Source organism: Camelus ferus, chromosome 17, assembly GCF_009834535.1.
Source record: "Camelus ferus isolate YT-003-E chromosome 17, BCGSAC_Cfer_1.0, whole genome shotgun sequence".
In the NCBI taxonomy this organism is placed as follows: domain Eukaryota; kingdom Metazoa; phylum Chordata; class Mammalia; order Artiodactyla; family Camelidae; genus Camelus; species Camelus ferus.
In genome coordinates this window covers 23574453-23592237 of record NC_045712.1, presented here as the reverse complement: position 1 = coordinate 23592237, position 17785 = coordinate 23574453, and the positions used below count along the sequence as shown (strand labels likewise).

At 50.6% G+C, this 17785-nt stretch overlaps 2 protein-coding genes across 4 annotated transcripts in view; one reads left to right on the top strand and one right to left on the bottom strand.

Moving 5' to 3' along the window:
* Positions 1-3206: 3206 nt before the first annotated feature.
* Positions 3207-6178, bottom strand: TNNC1 (troponin C1, slow skeletal and cardiac type). The gene is made up of 6 exons (XM_032458343.1): positions 6088-6178; positions 4596-4626; positions 4228-4374; positions 3830-3944; positions 3486-3622; positions 3207-3400 (listed from the first exon to the last, which is right to left on the bottom strand). The coding sequence occupies exons 1-6, from the start codon at positions 6109-6111 to the stop codon at positions 3369-3371; spliced, it is 486 nt and encodes a 161-aa protein (XP_032314234.1). The 5' UTR covers positions 6112-6178; the 3' UTR covers positions 3207-3368.
* A 1862-nt stretch (positions 6179-8040) lies between these two features.
* NISCH (nischarin) overlaps positions 8041-17785 on the top strand; it is a 32771-nt gene continuing 23026 nt past the window's right edge. Inside the window, exons 1-3 of one of the 3 annotated variants that reach the window (XM_032458340.1) lie at positions 8041-8317; positions 10461-10544; positions 11218-11400. In XM_032458340.1, coding sequence (XP_032314231.1) covers positions 8222-8317; positions 10461-10544; positions 11218-11400 — 363 coding nt within the window. In that variant the 5' untranslated portion in view covers positions 8041-8221. The remainder of the gene's footprint in view (positions 8318-10460; positions 10545-11217; positions 11401-17785) is intronic. The other 2 variants (XM_032458338.1, XM_032458339.1) reach the window with 2 other exon arrangements.

Sequence of the window (17785 nt, the reverse complement as noted above, 5' to 3'; positions counted from 1 at the left end):
AAGCTCAGCCAGGTCCCCAGCTGGGGCTGCAGGGGCGGCCCTGGTCTTCTGAAGCAGGATTGGGGGATGGCCCATTTCATACTGCAGGAAAGTAGCCTGCGGTAGGGGCTGGGAGCCTGAGCTCTAAACTTGTCTTATGGCCTCGAGCAGGCCCTTTTCCTCTCTGGGCCTGTTTCCCAGTCTGGGACAGGGGTAAGGATCTTCTGTAAAGATCTCTGCTTGCTGGCTGCACAGGGGGAAAAGACCCCAAGGATACCCCTGAGATCTGGGACCAATGGGCCCAGCTACAGGCATCTTGTGCCATCTAATGGACAAAGTAGGAATTGCAGGAGGTCCTAAAGCTGCCTGCTGCAACAGGCCCTGTGATGGACAATCGGGCCACCCAGCAGAAACCACAGCCTCTTGGGATGGCAGGCAGAAAAGAGGAAACTATAACACGAAGAGGCAGGGGCAGTGGGAGATGCTCCAGTGATTTCTTCTGATGGGGAAAGTCAAGGGAGGCTTCATGGCGGCAGCACATCTAGGCAAAGGATAATTCAGCCCAGAAGAAATGGAGAGGACTGAACACAACAAAATAGTCACAACTGGGTTATGTATGGAGGGGAGTGCAGTGCTATGTGCTGGTGGGAACTTGTCAGCCCTTGGCTGTATATCTGTGTGAATGTTGTCATGCACCAGGTGCCACCAGGTAGGCATGTGGAGGGTCACAGCCCAGCCTCTGCCAGCTAGAGTTCTGGGGTGGGCATTCCTGGAAGGAATAGATGCCCCCAGTCCCTCCTCCACCAACATAATTCTGAAACAGAGATACTGGGACAATCCCACTGGCTCCCTACCTGTGGACCCCTTCTTTAAGGCATCATCCAGCCACCCCTCTCCTTGTATCCTCTTTGTAGCTGGCCCAGTCTTCCTTCTGTTTCATTCGCAGAGGGTTTAACTCTTGGGGTTTCTCTCTTCTCCTCCCCCAATTCCATCATCATCCCATATGCCCTGGGTTCACCCAGTCATTGTCCACCTCACTGCCAGTTACTGTCTCCCCCACCTCAGCCACCCATCCTCCAAGTCACCACCAATGAGGACGTGGCCTTCAGCTCAGAAGTTTCTCTGTTCAGAACATCCCTCTTCTGATGCCTCCTCCTGTGCTCAGCATTCCCACTGCCACAATTCTGCCATCATTTCCTTGAGCCCCCCTTTCTCCTTGCCCAGCGTGGATCCAGAGTAAGAGGACAGAATGACAAGACACAACTTGTGATCCTTGTTTGGATCCTGGTCCTGGAAGAGGACTTCTTAGAGCAACTGACAAATTTGCGTGAGGTTAGCAGATGAGTTAGTGGTGGAGTGTCAGTGTTAATTTCCTGGGTTTGATCATTGTGGGTATTTAAAATGTTCACATTTGGGGCAGCTGTGTGAAGCATAAGTGGGACTTCTTTCCACTATTTTTTGAAAGCCTGGAATTTTAAAGTGAAAAGTTAGAAATTTTAAAAAGAAATCAAAAGGGAAAAAGGAACCTCCACTTCCCAATACCCCACTCCAAGAACCTGTGCCTCCCTCAGGCTTCCATATCTCAGGAAATGGCAGTTTCATTCTTGAAATGAAAGGTCATCCTTGACTTGCTACATTCAATCCTTCAGTGAGGTCTGTCAATTCTAGTTCCAAAACAAGCCCCTGAATCCACCCGTCTCGCTCCACTGTGCTGAGCGCCACCAGGCCTTCTCATCCTAAAGCTGCTGGGGCTCTGCACCCAGCCCAATGCTGAGAAGGGCATCTTCCCCATGCCCTTCCAAGGCTGGTTCCCTGTGGTTCTTCAGGCCTCAGTTCAGTGCCAGCTCCTCCAGGAAGCCTTCCAAGACCACCCTATCTCAAGGCCACCACACCACTACCATCCCCCTTCCAGCACATTGGTTTCCTCACTGCACTCATCCCCCTCTTTGTCTTCCTGAGTTGTCTTCCTACAAAATCAATGTCTGCCCTCCTTTTGAAGGGTCCCAGCATCCAGCCAGTGCTGGACACATGGTAAGGCTGTGACTAAACCCTGGAATGGTGCACTGCTGGTGCCCACTGTGGCCATGCCTCCTCTCATGAAATGTCATCATTCCTTGGTGTACATGTAGGTCCTTGAGTTTTCCAGCTCCTAAGAGCAGGCCTGAGGAGAACTTCTACCTTCCCCCCAGGTCTCTCCAGGGACCAGGCAGCTCCTGACAGCTTTGGCCTCCACTGGAGGCATCTCCAGAATTCAAAGACTGCCTCTGGAATGCTGGGCCTGTCTGGGGGATGCCAAGGCTGGTGCACAGGTGGGGAAGCTGTGGAGTGGCTGAGTGGAGCAGGGACAGCTGTTGACATTCGGGCTGGAGCCTAGGCACAGTGGCAGCTGTCCCTCTTACAAGCACCACTGCTGACACCTCCACTTCCTTGCAGCCCCCCACCTCCCCAAAGCCAATTTCACTGTTCTGGCTGTAGCTCTGGCCTGATTAAGCTGAGAGCCGACTAACCCGACTAAGCTGAGAGCCACCAGGCCCTGTGCCTCCATTCCCTGTCAGGGAGGGAGAGTGGGTTGCTGGAGCTGCTGAGGTTCATGAGAACTGGAAATTATGCCCATGTGGACCTATTCCATCAGACAGAATCCTCGGCTGGGAGCCAGGTGGCCCTGCTCTCCCCCAGACTCACTGGTGACCTTGACAGGCCCCCAAGCCTCTGGACCCTAGGGTACTTACCTGTCAAATGGGCAAGGGGAGGTAGAGTAGACGATATGCCCCTTGGTCCCTGGGAATCGATGTTGCCAGCAGGAAACCCAAGTGAGTGGGCATAAAGATAGGAGCTGCAGGCCTGCTGGGCCCCTGCAGTGCCCTGCTTCTCCCCAGCCAGAACTGAGAAGCGGCTGGGCCTGCTGTGCCAAGTGGCATCCAGGCCTAGCCCAGTGCTGCAATGACTGCTCTCTCCAAGTACAGGACCCTTCGGCTGCCAACTGGCTGACTAAAGCCATGGCCCTCAGGAGCCTGTGAAATGCAGATTCTTGGGCCACTGCAGAGTCCGGACATGGAATTACTGGAGATGAGCCCTGGGTACCAGCAGTTACGGAGAGGAGCCAGTAGGGTATGGAGCGTGGTGGTCTCTGATCTAATCTAACCCCTCCTGCAGAAGGCAGGATGGTGAGAGCATGAGCTGGCGTGAACCCTGCAGAAAAGTCGGGAATGAAAGCCAGACACTAGGCCTCCAGGGAGCAGGGCTTTATTTGCATTCCCCAGGACAGGGCTGGGAGAGGTAGTCAGGGAGGGCCCAAGTTCACACCCTGGGGACCCCGGGCTCCTACCCCCACCCCGGGGCCCAGCTGGAGTTGGAAGGTGGCACAGGCAGCTCTGGGCGTAGATCAGTGTCTACTCCACCCCCTTCATGAACTCCAGGAACTCTGTGGAGAGAGGGGCAGACGGAGGTCAGCGGTGGGGGCTGGGCAGGGCATGGGCAGCAGGGGATCCAGCGCCACCCCCACTCACCATCATAGTCAATGCGGCCGTCGTTGTTCTTGTCACCGTCCTTCATGAGCTCCTCAATGTCGTCCTCTGTGATGGTCTCACCAGTAGCCTGAAGCATTATCTTTAGCTCCTCCAAGTCGATGTAGCCATCAGCGTTTCTGCCAAGTGGGTGAGGAGGGTCTCAGAGCCCACAGTTTGTGGGGATGGATGGGAAAAGGCAGCCCCACCATGACCCCGGGGGGGCAGGGAAGGGCCACTGGGAGATGGGGCAGCCTACTCCCTTACTGAGGCCTGAAGGGCACAAGACTATCCCCCTCTCCCCATCTCTGCTAGAGTGGGGGTCAGAGGTCAAGGGTCACACTCACTTGTCAAACATGCGGAAGAGGTCAGAAAGCTCCTCCTCAGACTTTCCTTTGCTGTCATCCTTCATGCACCGAACCATCATGACCAAGAACTCATCGAAGTCTACTGTGCCGCTGCCTGGGGGTGGGTGGCACAACCATTCGAGAGGGATGGTCAGAATGGCTGGCACTGCCCTTGACGCCAGACCCCAGTGTTCTCACTGCATCTTTATGCCAACTCTGAGAGGCAAGTGTGGTCCTTGTGCCCATTTTATAGATGAGGCAGCCAAGGCTCAGACAGACTAAACAGCTTCTTTAAGTGCACAGAGTAACAAGTGGCAGAGCTGGGATTCAGGTTCCCAGTGAGCTGGGGGTGCTATGGGTCTTGGGTCGGGGTTGGTGGGGGGTGCAAAGGGGCTCACCATCTTCATCCACCTCATCAATCATCTCCTGCAGCTCCTCAGGTGTGGGGTTCTGGCCCAGCATCCTCATCACTTTGCCCAGCTCCTTGGTGCTGATGCAGCCATCCTCGGCGCCCAGCACAAAGATGTCAAAGGCTGCCTTGAACTCTGTGTCCGATAGGGGAGGAAGGGGAACAAAGCGGCAGGGGCTCAGCAGCCAGGAACCCAGAAGGCCAGTTCACCTGGGCTACCTGCTAACCTACCAACTTCCCTCCGAGACCTATGAGGTCACGTGGAGGGGGACCTCAGCCTCTGATCTCCAGCCTGGGGTCTTCATGCTCCCCAAGCCCCACCCTGCTGTTCCTGCACATGCATATTCAGGTACTCACCATTTTTCTGCTCTTCTGTCAGCTGCTCTACCTGGAGAGAAAAAGAGGTCTCAGGACTCAGGCTCAGTCAGGCCTTAGCTGCTGTTGAGGAAACTAACCCATTCCATAGGTGGGAAGACTGAAGCCAAGAAGAGGTAGGCCATTCCCAGGTCACAGAGCAGAGGCCTCGTTCTCTCTCCCTGCCCCCAAAGCCCTGAGATGACCCTGCTGGCCTCACTGAGGCAGGGCTCAGGGCCAGGGTGACAGGTGGGTACCCCTTCCAGGACCAAGGTGACCCTGAGTGACAATAGTTAGTGACCACTCAATGCCCTTTCAGCCCCCCTGCTGAAGCCCAAGCTGAGTGGCCTGAGAGACAGCTGTCCCTCAGGTTGGGACAATAAAACCATTGTGGGGGTGGGCAAAGCCACCCACTGTAACCTGACCGGGGTGGCCACTGGGCTATTTTTAACGGGGGACAAAGTTAAACCTGGTGATTGTTCTGGGGACTCTGGCATGCAGGGGGTGGGGCAGCATTATCTGGCCCCCTGGCCTGCTGGTGCCTCAGGAGCCAAAATTAGTCCCCAGCCCTGTCAGGCCTTGTATGGGCACGGGGCGGAGGGCTTCCCCCACCCCCAGCTCCATGGACTTCTGCAAGATAGGCAGGGGGGCCCCCAGAACCAGCTTTAGCCCCTCCCTGCCCAGGGGTGGGGACATACTTTCTGGGGCTGAGGGAGGGGTTCCCTTGGGGACAGCTGTCTATGTCAGATGTCCTTGTCTCTGTGGTGGGGGGAGGTCCACAATACCTCCTTCTCATGATGAAATATCATCTGAAGCCCCTTAGTGGCCCCTCCAGCCTGTACCCCTGGCTAAGCCACTGAGCCCTGAGCCTGCTAGGCCAGTTGGGAGCTGGGGCCCCAGTTCTCTGTTCCTTCTTGCCAGCTCTCCCTCCTGGTCCCTCCCTGCCTCCCTCAAACTTCAAAGCCGCTTCTCCAGCTCAGGATACCAGCTCTGCAACCCCCTCCTCATAACCCCGGCCAGCCCTCCACAGCATCTTCAGCTAGCAAAGGGGGCATGTGAGAAACAGAATACAAGGGGCAGGAATGGGGGATGGGGACAGGGAAACAGCAACAGAGCCTCAGAGGGAGAATTTGGGAGGAACAAAGAGACAGAAAGAGACTGGGAAAGGCAAAGGTCCAGAGACTAGAGACTCAAATGCAGAGATGTGGCTGTGACTCGGACTACAGCGGTGTTTGGAGACAGGGGCAGACTCAATGCTAAAGCTATGATGTCCTTCTCCACCTACCCTGACAGTTCCTTCCAAACCCTAAACTCCTCACCCCTCCCGCACCCCCGAACTCTAGACCCACCATCCCCTTGAGGGCCTGGGCTGTAAGTACCTGGGGTCCCCATCACTTCTTTGGGTTGAGCTTGCCTCCCATCCTGAGCTGAATGAGCCCCCCGTGGACCCACCCACCCCAGCCCTGCCCCAGCCCAGCCCCAGCCCAGCCCTCACCGCAGCCTTGTAGATGTCATCCATACTGGCGGCTCACAGGGCAGTCAGGCTGCTGGGGTTGCCAGCGGCCCTGGGCTTAAATAGCCCTGCCCCGCCACATTCCCCGCCCAGCCCACCCCTGTCTGCAGTATCCTCCACTCCCTCCCCCAGCTCTGGTGATCTCACACTGGCCTGAATCCCTGTGTCCTCTGCCCAGGGCAAGGAGCAGATGAAGGGCTGCAAGGACCAGGTCTCTTTCCCTCTGTCCCCCATTCCCCCAGGGGATTCTCTAGGAAGGTTTTTTGAATGAATGAAAACATAAGCCCAGGATGAGATAGAAGCTGCAATGTAGTGGGTCCCAGGCCAGGTCCCTACACACAGCAGCTCAACTCCTACCCAACCAGGGAGGTGGGTGAGTCTCCCGGAGTGGTCGTGACTTGCTCAAGGTCTGGCTGGCTTGGCATCCCCTGCCTTAAATTAAACCTTTCTGAAGTGGGGGGCAGCAGTATGCAGGGAGAGGCTAGAAGTGTAAGGTCTTTCCAAGAGGAGCCTTCAATGCCAAGCTTAGAGTATGGTGCTGTGGAACTGGTGGGGAAGGAAGGCACTGACCTACCTTAGGAGAGAGTGGTCTGTAGCCCTTCTGCCAGGTGTCCCAGAGGAGCCATGCCCAAGATTTCATCTCCCTGGAGAGAGTAGTACTAGCTCTGGGCTTGACCGCACTCAACTAGTCATTCAACAAACACACCTACAGATGCCTTATGATTACTGAGTCCAGACTTGTTTTGCTCACTGCACAACAGGCCAGTAAATCAGGAGACAAGGTTTTGGGGCAAGGAATAGCGACTTTATTCAGAAAGCCGGCAGACCAAGAAGATGGCAGACTAATGTCCAAGAGAATCATCTTACCCAAGTCAGAATTCAGGATCCTTTTATACTAAAAAGGGGAGGGGGTATGTTGTGTTGCTGCAAACTTCTGGATGTAAGAATTCTTTGTTCTTGCAGCTGTCCACATGGGTCAGATCATGGTGTCCCTATTAACCTCCAACAAAACAAACGTTATTTTCTATTTGCAGTTTGTTACCTTTGTAGGAATGGAGAAGTGTTAATATACTTAAAGGTCAGAGCCTTAGAATAGGCTATCCAGTTTATTTCAGGCTATAGGCAACATTATTTTACAAAAGGTGCAGAACCAGCAAGACTAAGCCTAAGAAACAGAGCACAAGGTTAAAGTCAAAGGAACAGATCTAATATGGAGTCAGATTTGTTCTTTTCTATTACATCATCTGTGTGAGACTCCTGCTCCAGCTGGGTTACCACTTTCCTTCTCTAGGTCTGGGTCTTTCCCTGGGTTAGGGCTCCTTCTCTATGCCTGTGCTTCCCCTTTCCAGCATTGTAGTTCCTGCTGCCCAACCCTCCTCCCCCATCATTTTAAGCTCTGCTAGGACACCATCTTGTGCTGGATGGCCCGCACACTTCCCTTCCTTCCACCTCACCCTTCAACCCTTCACCCCCTTCTTCATACAGATACCCCTCTGATAACCACAGCAGCTCCTTGCCTTGCCTGCCAGGCATTGCAGGAGTCCATGTGACAGAGGAGATCTCTGAGTCTTGAAGGTTAAGAACTGGACCAGAGTTATTCTGTCCTGCTTGGGCTTTAGGCACAGCTCATACCTTTCTTCTCCAACCTTCTCGTGCCCTACAGGGAATAAGCCCAAGAGCCAGGTGAAAAGTGATTACTGTCTTTTCCGGAGAGGGATACTGAGGCCGGGTGAAGCAAGTCACTTGCTTCGGGCAGCCTAGGAGGTACCCTTCCCGGGTACCGAGTGGCAACGCCTAGAGCAATCCCCGCCTGGGACCTCAGTTTCCCCTAGGCTGCGAGGAGTGGGGCGTGTGGTGCCACGCAGGTATAGATTACGCAAGACCGGCCCGGGCGGCCTGCGCACGCGCGTTGTTCGCAGCTGCTGTCAATTACGCGCGAGGGGCGGGGCGGGGGCTCGAGGAGTTGGTGGGGCCAACATGGCTGCACGGCGCGCAGCGGGGGCGGGGGGCGGTGGGAGCCGGGGGGCGATGGGACGTTGACCCCGCCCCCTGCTGCTGCCAGTCTGCGCCGGGCTGCGGCGGCGGCGGCGGCAGCGGCGGAGACGGATCCCGGAACATGGCGGCCGCGGCGCGCGGCTTCGGCCCCGAGCGGGAGGCCGAGCCGGCCAAGGAGGCGCGCGTCGTGGGCTCTGAGCTCGTGGACACATATACGGTGTGCTGGGGGCTCGGACGCCCGAACTTGGGTGGGGGCTGGAACGCGGAGTCTGCGTCGGGGGGTGGGGGGTTGGGGAGGGGGTCTGGGCCCGGGAACCGGAGGGGATAGGGTAGAGGGGCTGCGACTTGGAGGAGGGGGCCTGGGATAGCAGAATCTGGGGAACGACCCTGGGCCCCGCAGGTCTGGAAAGAGGGTCGTGGTTGGGGCCCAGGGAAGGGGCTTGGGAAGGGTACGCGTTTAGAAAAAGGCTAGGGTTGGGGAGGGTCAGGGGATAAAGAGGGTCTGCGGACGACGGGAGTCTAGATGAGGGGGAGGCCCCTCTTGATTCTCTAGCCATGGAAGGGTGTCGGCCTGGGAGGACATGACAGGGGGTCCGGGAAGAGGGGATTAAAGGGGGGGAGGGTCTCCTGGATGGAATCAGGAGAAAGGGTCAGGCCTCTGCAGGTCAAAAAGGAGAGGGGGCGGGGCCTTGATTGGGGAGGGGGGAGCTGAGGTTGCAATTGAAATTTGCTCTGTAAGGGAACGGGGGATCTGGGGCCCGGAATGCTCTGGGGATCAGATAAGAATGGGGGAGCTCAGAGATAAGAACCGGGAATTGAGGCAGTCCCTTAGGGCTGAAAGTCCAAGACCCAGGAACCTTAGGGGTCTTCCTCGCTTTGGGCTGTGGGGGTGAGTTGGGGCAGCAGTCTGCCCACGCACACTTCAAAGCTATGGGGGAGATAAAGAAGAGAAAAGGGGGTAAGTTCCAGATTGTTATGGAGTTAGAGGCTCCTCTGGTTCTGAATGGGGTTGAACACCAGGCCTATGGGCCTGATAGGCTGCCTGGCAGGGACTGGCCCTGGGGTAGGGGCATCCTCAGCACCTCCCGCCTCCTGTCCTTTGTTCCCGGAGGGTGAGGAGTGGTGGGGGGCTTTGGCCCAGCCCTTGGCCCTCATCCTTACCCTCCTCCTGAGGGTCATTCCTCTGGCTCTTTCTTATTTCCTGGGCCGGAGGAGGAGGAGGGAAGCTGCAAGGCTGGGAAGAGGGGCTGGGGGCGGATCCTGGAGCAACAGGCTGGCCCTGGGGAAATGGCTGCTCCTTCAACCAGGCTTCAGCTGAGCTGATTATTTTCTCCTCCCCTTCCCTGCGTGCTGCAGAGAGGGGCGGGGCACTAGCAGAGGGGGCCTCACCAGGTGAGGGTCGAGGTCTCTGAGCTGATGGCTGGATGGCTGTCACCCCTGCACTGCATTCAGCTTAGGGGGTCAGCTCCAAAAAGCTCTCTTTGTTCTGCAGGGCTGATCCCCTTCTCTGAATGGGTGTGGGGGAGGTGATGATCCAGCCCGTCTTGTGTCTGGTTACACTGAGTTGAATATTATTAACACATCTACCTTTGATTGAACATTTTCTACATGTAAGGCCCCGTACAAAGTACTGTGCGTGCATTTATTTGATCTTAAACCTACCAGATTTTAAGATGGAGGAGCTAAGGCTCAGTGAGAACTTAGGCTCCCAGTCACTTATGTAAGTGACATACATAAACCATAGCCAGGAAATGGCAGAATCAAGTTTTGAACCCAGGTCTTCCTTGACTCCAAGGCCTGTTCCCTTCTGTTAGGGCTTGTCTATCACTGCCTCCCATCAGCTTCCTAGTGCCTTGACTCCTGGCTCAGCAGCAGGAATCACAGCTGGGAACCAGCTGAAAGCATTGGAAAAGGACTTGCTTCCAGGATATAGTCAGGGCACCTAGGAAAAAGTTACATTAGAGAAGCTGGTCCTACCAAACCTGACCCTGTTTTGCCTTCTTTAGAAGGAATGGCCTTCCTTGCCTGCAGCTCGGGTTGGATTGGGCTTTAAATTACATGAAGGCTGGAGTGAAACAACTGAAGATTCTTGCTGTGATAGCCACCTTTTCTGATCCTCACTGTTGGATAGAGCCATAGATTTGTCCCATGTGCCTGCCAGATCCAGTGCTAGGGCTGTGGAGGAAGTGGAGAGGGGGTCCTGCTGCTCAGTAAGGGTCAGGTGCAGAGGCTGGTGGGCAAGAGCAGCTTAACTTTGGCCTGGGGATTGGGAGGGCCTGGGTGTTCTGCAGCTATCCTTGAGGGTAGGGTGGGGCTTTCCTTGTTGCTGGCCGGCAAGGGCTGTCGATTTTCTCTTTTAGGTTTACATCATCCAGGTCACTGATGGCAGCCATGAGTGGACAGTCAAGCACCGCTACAGCGATTTCCATGATCTACATGAAAAGGTAACCCTTGATAGCTGTCTCAGGGCTAGGGGGATTTTAGACCAAGTTCCCATTATGCCATGCATTGGTTTTAGGGCAAAATAGGCTCTATGCCAGTTACACTAATAAGGTTTTATTAATGTAACTGGCAAGAAGACTGTGGATCCTGGGAGTTCAACCTTAGCGTGAGACAGTGTACAAGGAGCATATTTGAACTTTGGTTTTGAAGTTGCCAGTCTTAGCTTGGATGTGAGATGCTGGGACCGTTTGCTGAGGAGGGAACAGGTTTGAACTTGATGCACGTGACTATACCTGATGCTTTAACATTTGGGTGTGATTCCATTTCTTTCTTTGCTTTTGGCGAGAGTTACCTTTGTCTGGGTCATTTGCAGCATGAGAGTGTTTTAAAGATAGGCCACCGCCCTGATTGGGTTTCATCCTGGTTTGGAGAAGATGGTGATTTTAGGGGCCTCGATTTAGGGTATTTTGTTGAATGTCTCCAGGTGGAGCTCCTCATCTAGAATTGAATTGCTATTTCTAGTGCTAATTGAATTGGAGATTCCAGGTGTACTCGTTTGATAACTAATCTTGTCACTACTGCCAAGAGGGGTACTTGCCTCCAGGCTGCTTGCCTTGGCCTTGCACAGCTGTAGAACCTCTTGGTCTGTGGTTCACATGCTTATGTTTCTTACAGCTCGTTGCCGAGAGGAAGATTGATAAGAGTCTGCTTCCTCCCAAAAAGATAATTGGGAAGAACTCCAGGAGCTTGGTGGAAAAGAGGGAGAAGGACCTGGAAGTCTACCTCCAGACACTCTTGGCCACCTTCCCTGATGTGGCCCCCAGAGTGCTGGCTCATTTCTTGCATTTTCACTTCTATGTAAGTACCTCTTGGGTTTTGTCCTTCGCCTGCAAGCCCATAGCCACCAGACCTCCAGGCAGCAAACTCTTATAGACCTCAGTTTTGAGGAGAGGTGGGCTGGAGTTCAACCCTGAGGTTAGAAGATGGAGGAACATCACTTAGGGGGTTGGGTATGGACAGCGGCACAGTCATCGACAGATTTGTGTTAAATTAGACTGACTGGCTGTGGCCACAGAGAGGTTTTTCTCCACCATAGGCATTTTATTTAGCAAAAGCAGCCTGCGGGTGTCTGAGCTAGGTTTCCATCCAAATGGATGGTGTTAGATTAGAAACAGCTGACGCCTGACAGAGACTGTTGTTGAGTTGTTGGTTCCTGGCTCAAGACTAATTCAGAGATCGATCTGTGTTGGCAGAATGCTGCCATCTTAGGTCATTGTCGGAGTCCAGGTGCTGAGTGAGGGTAGATGGCTTCCTCCGAGGGAAGTGTATGTCTCTGAGCAGCTCTGAACTCCCTTCTGGATGGGGGAGCAACTTTCATGGGCTGCTGGTGACAGGATGAGTTGTCACACTTCAAGGAGGGAAGTTTGGCAGTGTGAAACCAAAACGTTAAAAAGCCAATTCCATTTCTGAGAATTTATTCTAAAGGAAAAAATTGGGCAACTGAGGAAAGGATATAGGTACAAAGGTAGTCAGCCCAGGATTATAATGAGATACTGAAGATAATCAAAAGCCTAACAGGAGGTGACTTAAAAGAAAAAACAAAGGGTGCAGCCGTGTACTTGGATATTATGCTGCTGGGAAAATAGTGGTGTAGTGGATTTGTTGGATGTAGGAAAACTAGTATATTTCTGTATGAAAAGAGCAGGCCAGAAAATTTTATTAAAAAGTTTGTGTGAATAGACTTTTTTTCACCTTCCTTTTTTAAAATTTTTCAGTTTTATTAGGTAGAATTGTTACAATTTGACTGCACATACACAATATATTGCATGTAAATGCATATACACAATATACTGCCCGTATTTTTTAAAATTTACATATACATACTGTTCATTGTTTCTAAGAACATTTAGAACTTTAGCTTTTTAAACTTACATAGTTATCAAAGGAATAAAGCCAAACAAAATAAGAATTCAAAAAGATACATACATCCCTTTATTAACAGCAACATTATAATTGCCAAGATACGGAAGCATCTTGGAGTGCACATCAGTAGGTGAATGGATAAAGAAGATGGAGCATATATATGTAATGGAATACAACTCACTCATTAGAAAGAAGGATATTTTGCCATTTGCAGCCCTTCATTCACTTCTTTTTCTACTTCAAAAACCAGAATTTTATAACTGGCACAAACATTTTCACTGCATCAAAAACAACAAAATACCTAGAAATAAACTTAACCAAGGAGGTTACCTATACTCTGAAAACTAAAACATTGATGAAGGAAATTGAAGATGATACAAGGAAATGAAAATACATCTTGTGCTCTTGGATTGGAAGAATCAACATTATCAAAATGACTGTACTACCCAAAGCAATCTACAGATCCAGTGCAGCCCCTGCCAAAGTACGCACAACATTTTTCACAGAACCAGGACAAACAATTCCAAAATTTATATGGAACCATAAAAGACCCTGAACTGCCAAAGCAGTCTTTTGTAGGTCTTTTGTTTGTTTGTTTTGTTCTTTTTGTTCTCTTATGGTTTGGTGACGAGAGAAGTTCCTTTAACATTTGTTGTAAAGCTGGTTTGGTGGTGCTGAATTCTTGTAGCTTTTGTTTATCTGTGAAGCTTTTGATTTCTCCATCAAATCTTAGCGAGAGCGTTGCTATATAGAGTTTTCTTGTCTTAGCGAGAGCGTTGCTATATAGAGTTTTCTTGGTTGTAGGTTTTTCCCTTTCATCATTTTAAAGTATATCTTGCAACTCCCTTCTGGACTGTTGTGTGAATAGGTTTACCTACGAAAATTCTAGAAGGTTGTACATCAAAATACTAGAAGTAGTTGTCTTTGGGTGGTAGATTTTTGGGTAATTTACATTCAGTTGTTTTCCCTTTATGTGATGAAGATAGGAAAAAACCCACTCGCTTTTCAGGCTCACCTTTTAGGAAGGGTTGTGGTCTTAATGGCCCAAACTTGTTTAAAAAAATAACTATTGAGGTATTTTCTGAGTAAGACAGCTGAACCTTTCTTGAAGTGTTAGAGCATAGAAGTCTGGTGATAGCACTAGCAGTGGGCCCCTCGGCTTGGAGAAGCTGTGTGGGGAAAGGGTGGCATTTACAGATGGGAGATATATATATATACACGTATGTATGTCGGAATATATATATAGCTTTGGATTTCATTTGGCATATACCAGCAGTGTATGTGGTTAGCAGTGGTTTCCTGTTGTAGACTTTTTTTTTTTTTTTTTTTTTTTTACATTTTCTTTCCTTATGTGAGTCTTCTAGATAAACTTAACTGGTTAATATTTTAAGAAACGCTGTACTTTCAGAAAGCTTTGATTAGCTATTTAAGGGTAAAACTTGATGGGCAGCCCTTTGTAAGCCTTGCTTAAGACCTGGTCCTTGGAGGAGGTCTCCTGGCTACCTCAGGTTTGCTCTGAGCATGGGAAGGCCTGGACTGCTCTTTTGAGATAGGTTTGCCTGAGCTAGGCCTGCTGCCTGCCCTACACCTGTGGTTCTGATCTGAGGCATGCTCTACTGCTTGGAGCAGTTTGGACATCTTTGAAATTACTGTTATCAGGAGGGCTCCTGGGTTATATAAATCTAATGTTTTAAAAAAAGTGATTGACCCATCATTCAGGTAAATTAGGGTTTCTCGGCTGTGGCACTATTGACATCTTGGGCTGGACGATTGTTGTGGGAATTTTATCCTGTACATTATTAAGCAGCATGTCTGGCCTCTACTCACTAGATGCCAGGAGCACCCTCCCTCACACCCGCTACTAAGTTGTAACAACCAAAAATGTTTGCACGCACGGCCACATATCCACCTGGGGGCACACTGTACCTGAATGAGAATCACTATGCTTGATCTTCAGGTGAATTTCAACAGACAGGACCCCAGAAGGTTTGTCAGCCTTTTTTACAGGCTGGGAGCCCTTAGGGAGTGTTTCTGGTAACCTATGCCCCATCAGTGTCTTCTCTGAAACGGTTCCCAACACACTCCACGTCTTGTGGGACTGACTTTGAACAGGGTGGACCCAGGGAACCCTGTTTGGCTGAGGTGTGGATTTTTTTTAAAAAATGAGGTGTAATTCACATACCGTAAAATTCATTCATTTAAAGTGTGTATGTCTCTGGTTTTTAGTGTATTAACAGAGCTGTGCATCCACCACCACCATCTAATTCCAGAACATCCATCACCTCAGAAAGGAACTGTATACCCGTCAGCAATCGCTGATGTGCTTTCCATCTTCATGGATTTGTGTTATTCTGGACATTTCATAAATAATGGGATCATACAACATGTGACCTTTTGTGACTGGCTTCTTTGACTTAGCGTAGTGTTTTCAGGGTCCATTCACATTGTAGCATAAATAAGTACTTCAATCCTGTGGCTGAGTAATGCTGTATTTTTACCATATACCACCTTTTGTTTATCCGTTTATTAGTGGGTGGACATTTGTTTCCACTTTTTGGCTTTTATGAATACTGCTGCTGTGAACATTCATATATGAGTTTTGGTGTGGACCTATATTTTCATTTCTGTTGGGTGTATACTAGGAATGGAATTGCTGGGTTACGTGGTAAATCTGTTTAGCTTGAAGAATTGCCACATTTTTTCCCATAGTGTCAGCACTTTACATTCCCACCAGCAATAGGTAGGTTCTCATTTCCCCACATCTTTGCCAACACTTGTTACTGCCCACTTTTTTGGTAGCCATCCTGGTGGGCAAAAAGTGGTGTCTGTTTCAGTGTGGTTTTAATTTGCATTTGGCTCATGACTACTAATACTGAGCTGCTTTTCAAATGCTTATTGGATATTTGCATATCCTCTTTGGAGAAATGTATTCAGATCCTTTGCACTTCAAGAAATTAGGTTAATTTTTTTTGTTGAGTTGTAGGAATTCTTCATATACTCTGGATATTAGACCCTTATCAGAAGTAAGATATGTGGGTTGTCTTCATTTTCCTAATACTGTTCTTAGAAACACAAAAATTTTAGATCTTGATGAAGTTTATCTATTTTTTTCTTTTGGTTGCTTGTGTTTTTGGTGTCATATCTAAGAAACCATTGCCTAATCCAAGGTCACAGAGATTTACAACTGTGTTTCTCTTCTAAGAGTTTGTATAGTTCTGGCTCTTACATTGAGGTCCTTTTATCCCTTTTGAGTGAATTTTTGTATATGGTGTGAGACTGGGGTCCAGTTTCATTCTTCGGCAGTGTGGATTTTAATGGCAAGGAAGCACTGCTTCTCTCCCCAGCCAGCAGCGCTGGGGTGTCCCAGGCCTGTGCAGCCCTGTGTTGCAGTGAGAGGGCACACCTCTGCCCGGCCTGCTGCTGTGCTGTCTCCCTCCAGATCGTTGTGCCCTGGTACTCCTGCCCGCTCAGGGACAGACCTCATCCCAGAACCTCTAGAGCAGAGGTGTTCAAATTCAGTGAAGTGGAATCTGATGGAGAATTCTAGCATGCCGCTTTGGGTCAGGATGTCTAACAGTGGACTTGAAAGACAGGCAGAGCCAAGTTTGTCTCCCAGCCCTGCTGCTTTCTAACAGTTTATTCCAGGTCAGTCATTTAACCTGTGTCCCATTCCTCTTAAGAACTGGAGAGAGATGACCCAGGGCCCTTGAGGAGACCGTGCAGTGTAGGGGAGGGGCTTAGAAGAGTGACCAGGGGCTCACCAGGTCCCAGCCAGTACCAGCTGTCCTAGTCAGCCCAGTCCAGAAAAGCGCTCACTTCTTGTCACCTGGGGCATTTGTATCATTTTCTTATTTTAAAACTAGTTGGCTAGAAAAAAGGCATTTTTTGAAATTTCAAATCAGGAGGTACAGTACAACTATTACCATAGAACTGTTACCATCTTAATGGCAGCCTTAGCACCTGCATCTGTCATTTGTCTTAGTTGCAGAGTAAGGAGGCTGTAAGTGATAACAGATTCCTTTGCAACTTAAAATTTTGGAGCTCTCTTCAGTCCAAGTTTAGGCTTGAATCTTTCAGTGGGGATTTTTTTCTGTACAGAAGTTCTCACACACATTATGTATCTGACTTCCTCCAGAATGCCTCATCACAGGCCTGAGATAAATGTTAAAAAAAGACCCCCAGCCCTTAGCACACACGCTTGCATATGTGTGTATAAATCACCCAGTGATGTGTAGTTGAGTTCCTTGTTAATGTATTCTGTGCTTGAGCATGTGCCAGGCAGAAGCATCAGGCTGGCCTGGGGTTATTCGCTGAGTAGGCTCCTGGGCTGCAGGGTGCACCTGGTTGTGGGGTTCCGTGCGCACAGACGTGCTCAGTCGGAACATTAGTTGCTGAGCCATGGCCTTACCAGGCCATGGCGTGTCTGCGTGCAGCCCCACCACTGCCCAAGGCTGCACACCTGCTCGTGATCCTTGCAGTGGCTGATTGGTCTGTAACGCATTTGGGGGTGGGTGTTATAGTTTTTAAGCATAGCTAATTTTTTTAATTGAAAAATTTTTTTGAAGTATAAAAAATGGTCTTTAAAATATTTTTCTACTTCAGTTAGACATTTGTGGCACCCCGAAGCACTTCAGGTCCCTTCAGCACAGATTGGGTGGGTTGTGTGGGGAGTCGTTTGTCTCCATAGGTGACCTCTGTGCAGAATCGGCAGCAGCTTAGACGGGGGTCCCACTGAGGCCCCGTGTCATCCTGACTCTGCCTACCTTTGCACACATGGCCACAGTTCAGCAGGAGCAGGAGCACTGAGGAAGCAGTACTCTGGATTTGGGTGCTGAGGCATTTCTTTATTCCCCTCTGATTAAGAGTTCAGCCTGGGAAACTAAGTAGATAGTGTTGCAGGGGGGCGGACTTCCTGTGGCCCAAGAGGCAGGAAAGAAATTGTTACGTAGTTTAAATTAGATTTAGATTGCTGGGAAGTGAGAACATGTGCTCTGCTTAGCCTGAGTCCTTGGCTGTCACTGTCTCTCAGCTTTCTGTGTCTTCCGGAAATTCCAGCCCTATCTCCTTCGTATTGACGCCAGCTGCCCGAAGGAGTGTAACTTTGAGGGTGAGGGTTGTTGGGTACTGATGGTGGGCAGGGAGCCCTTTTCCCACGTGAGACCTTCTAGGAGCCCCAGTGTCAATGACACGGGGCCAGAAAGGCTGGGGATTGAGGTGGGGGCAGATCCGTAGCCCCTGGGTGCCGCTCAGGAGTCTGTATGTTTCCAGGCGATTCTGACTGCAGGCAGGATGGGACAGTGCTGATGGGGAGACAGGGCTC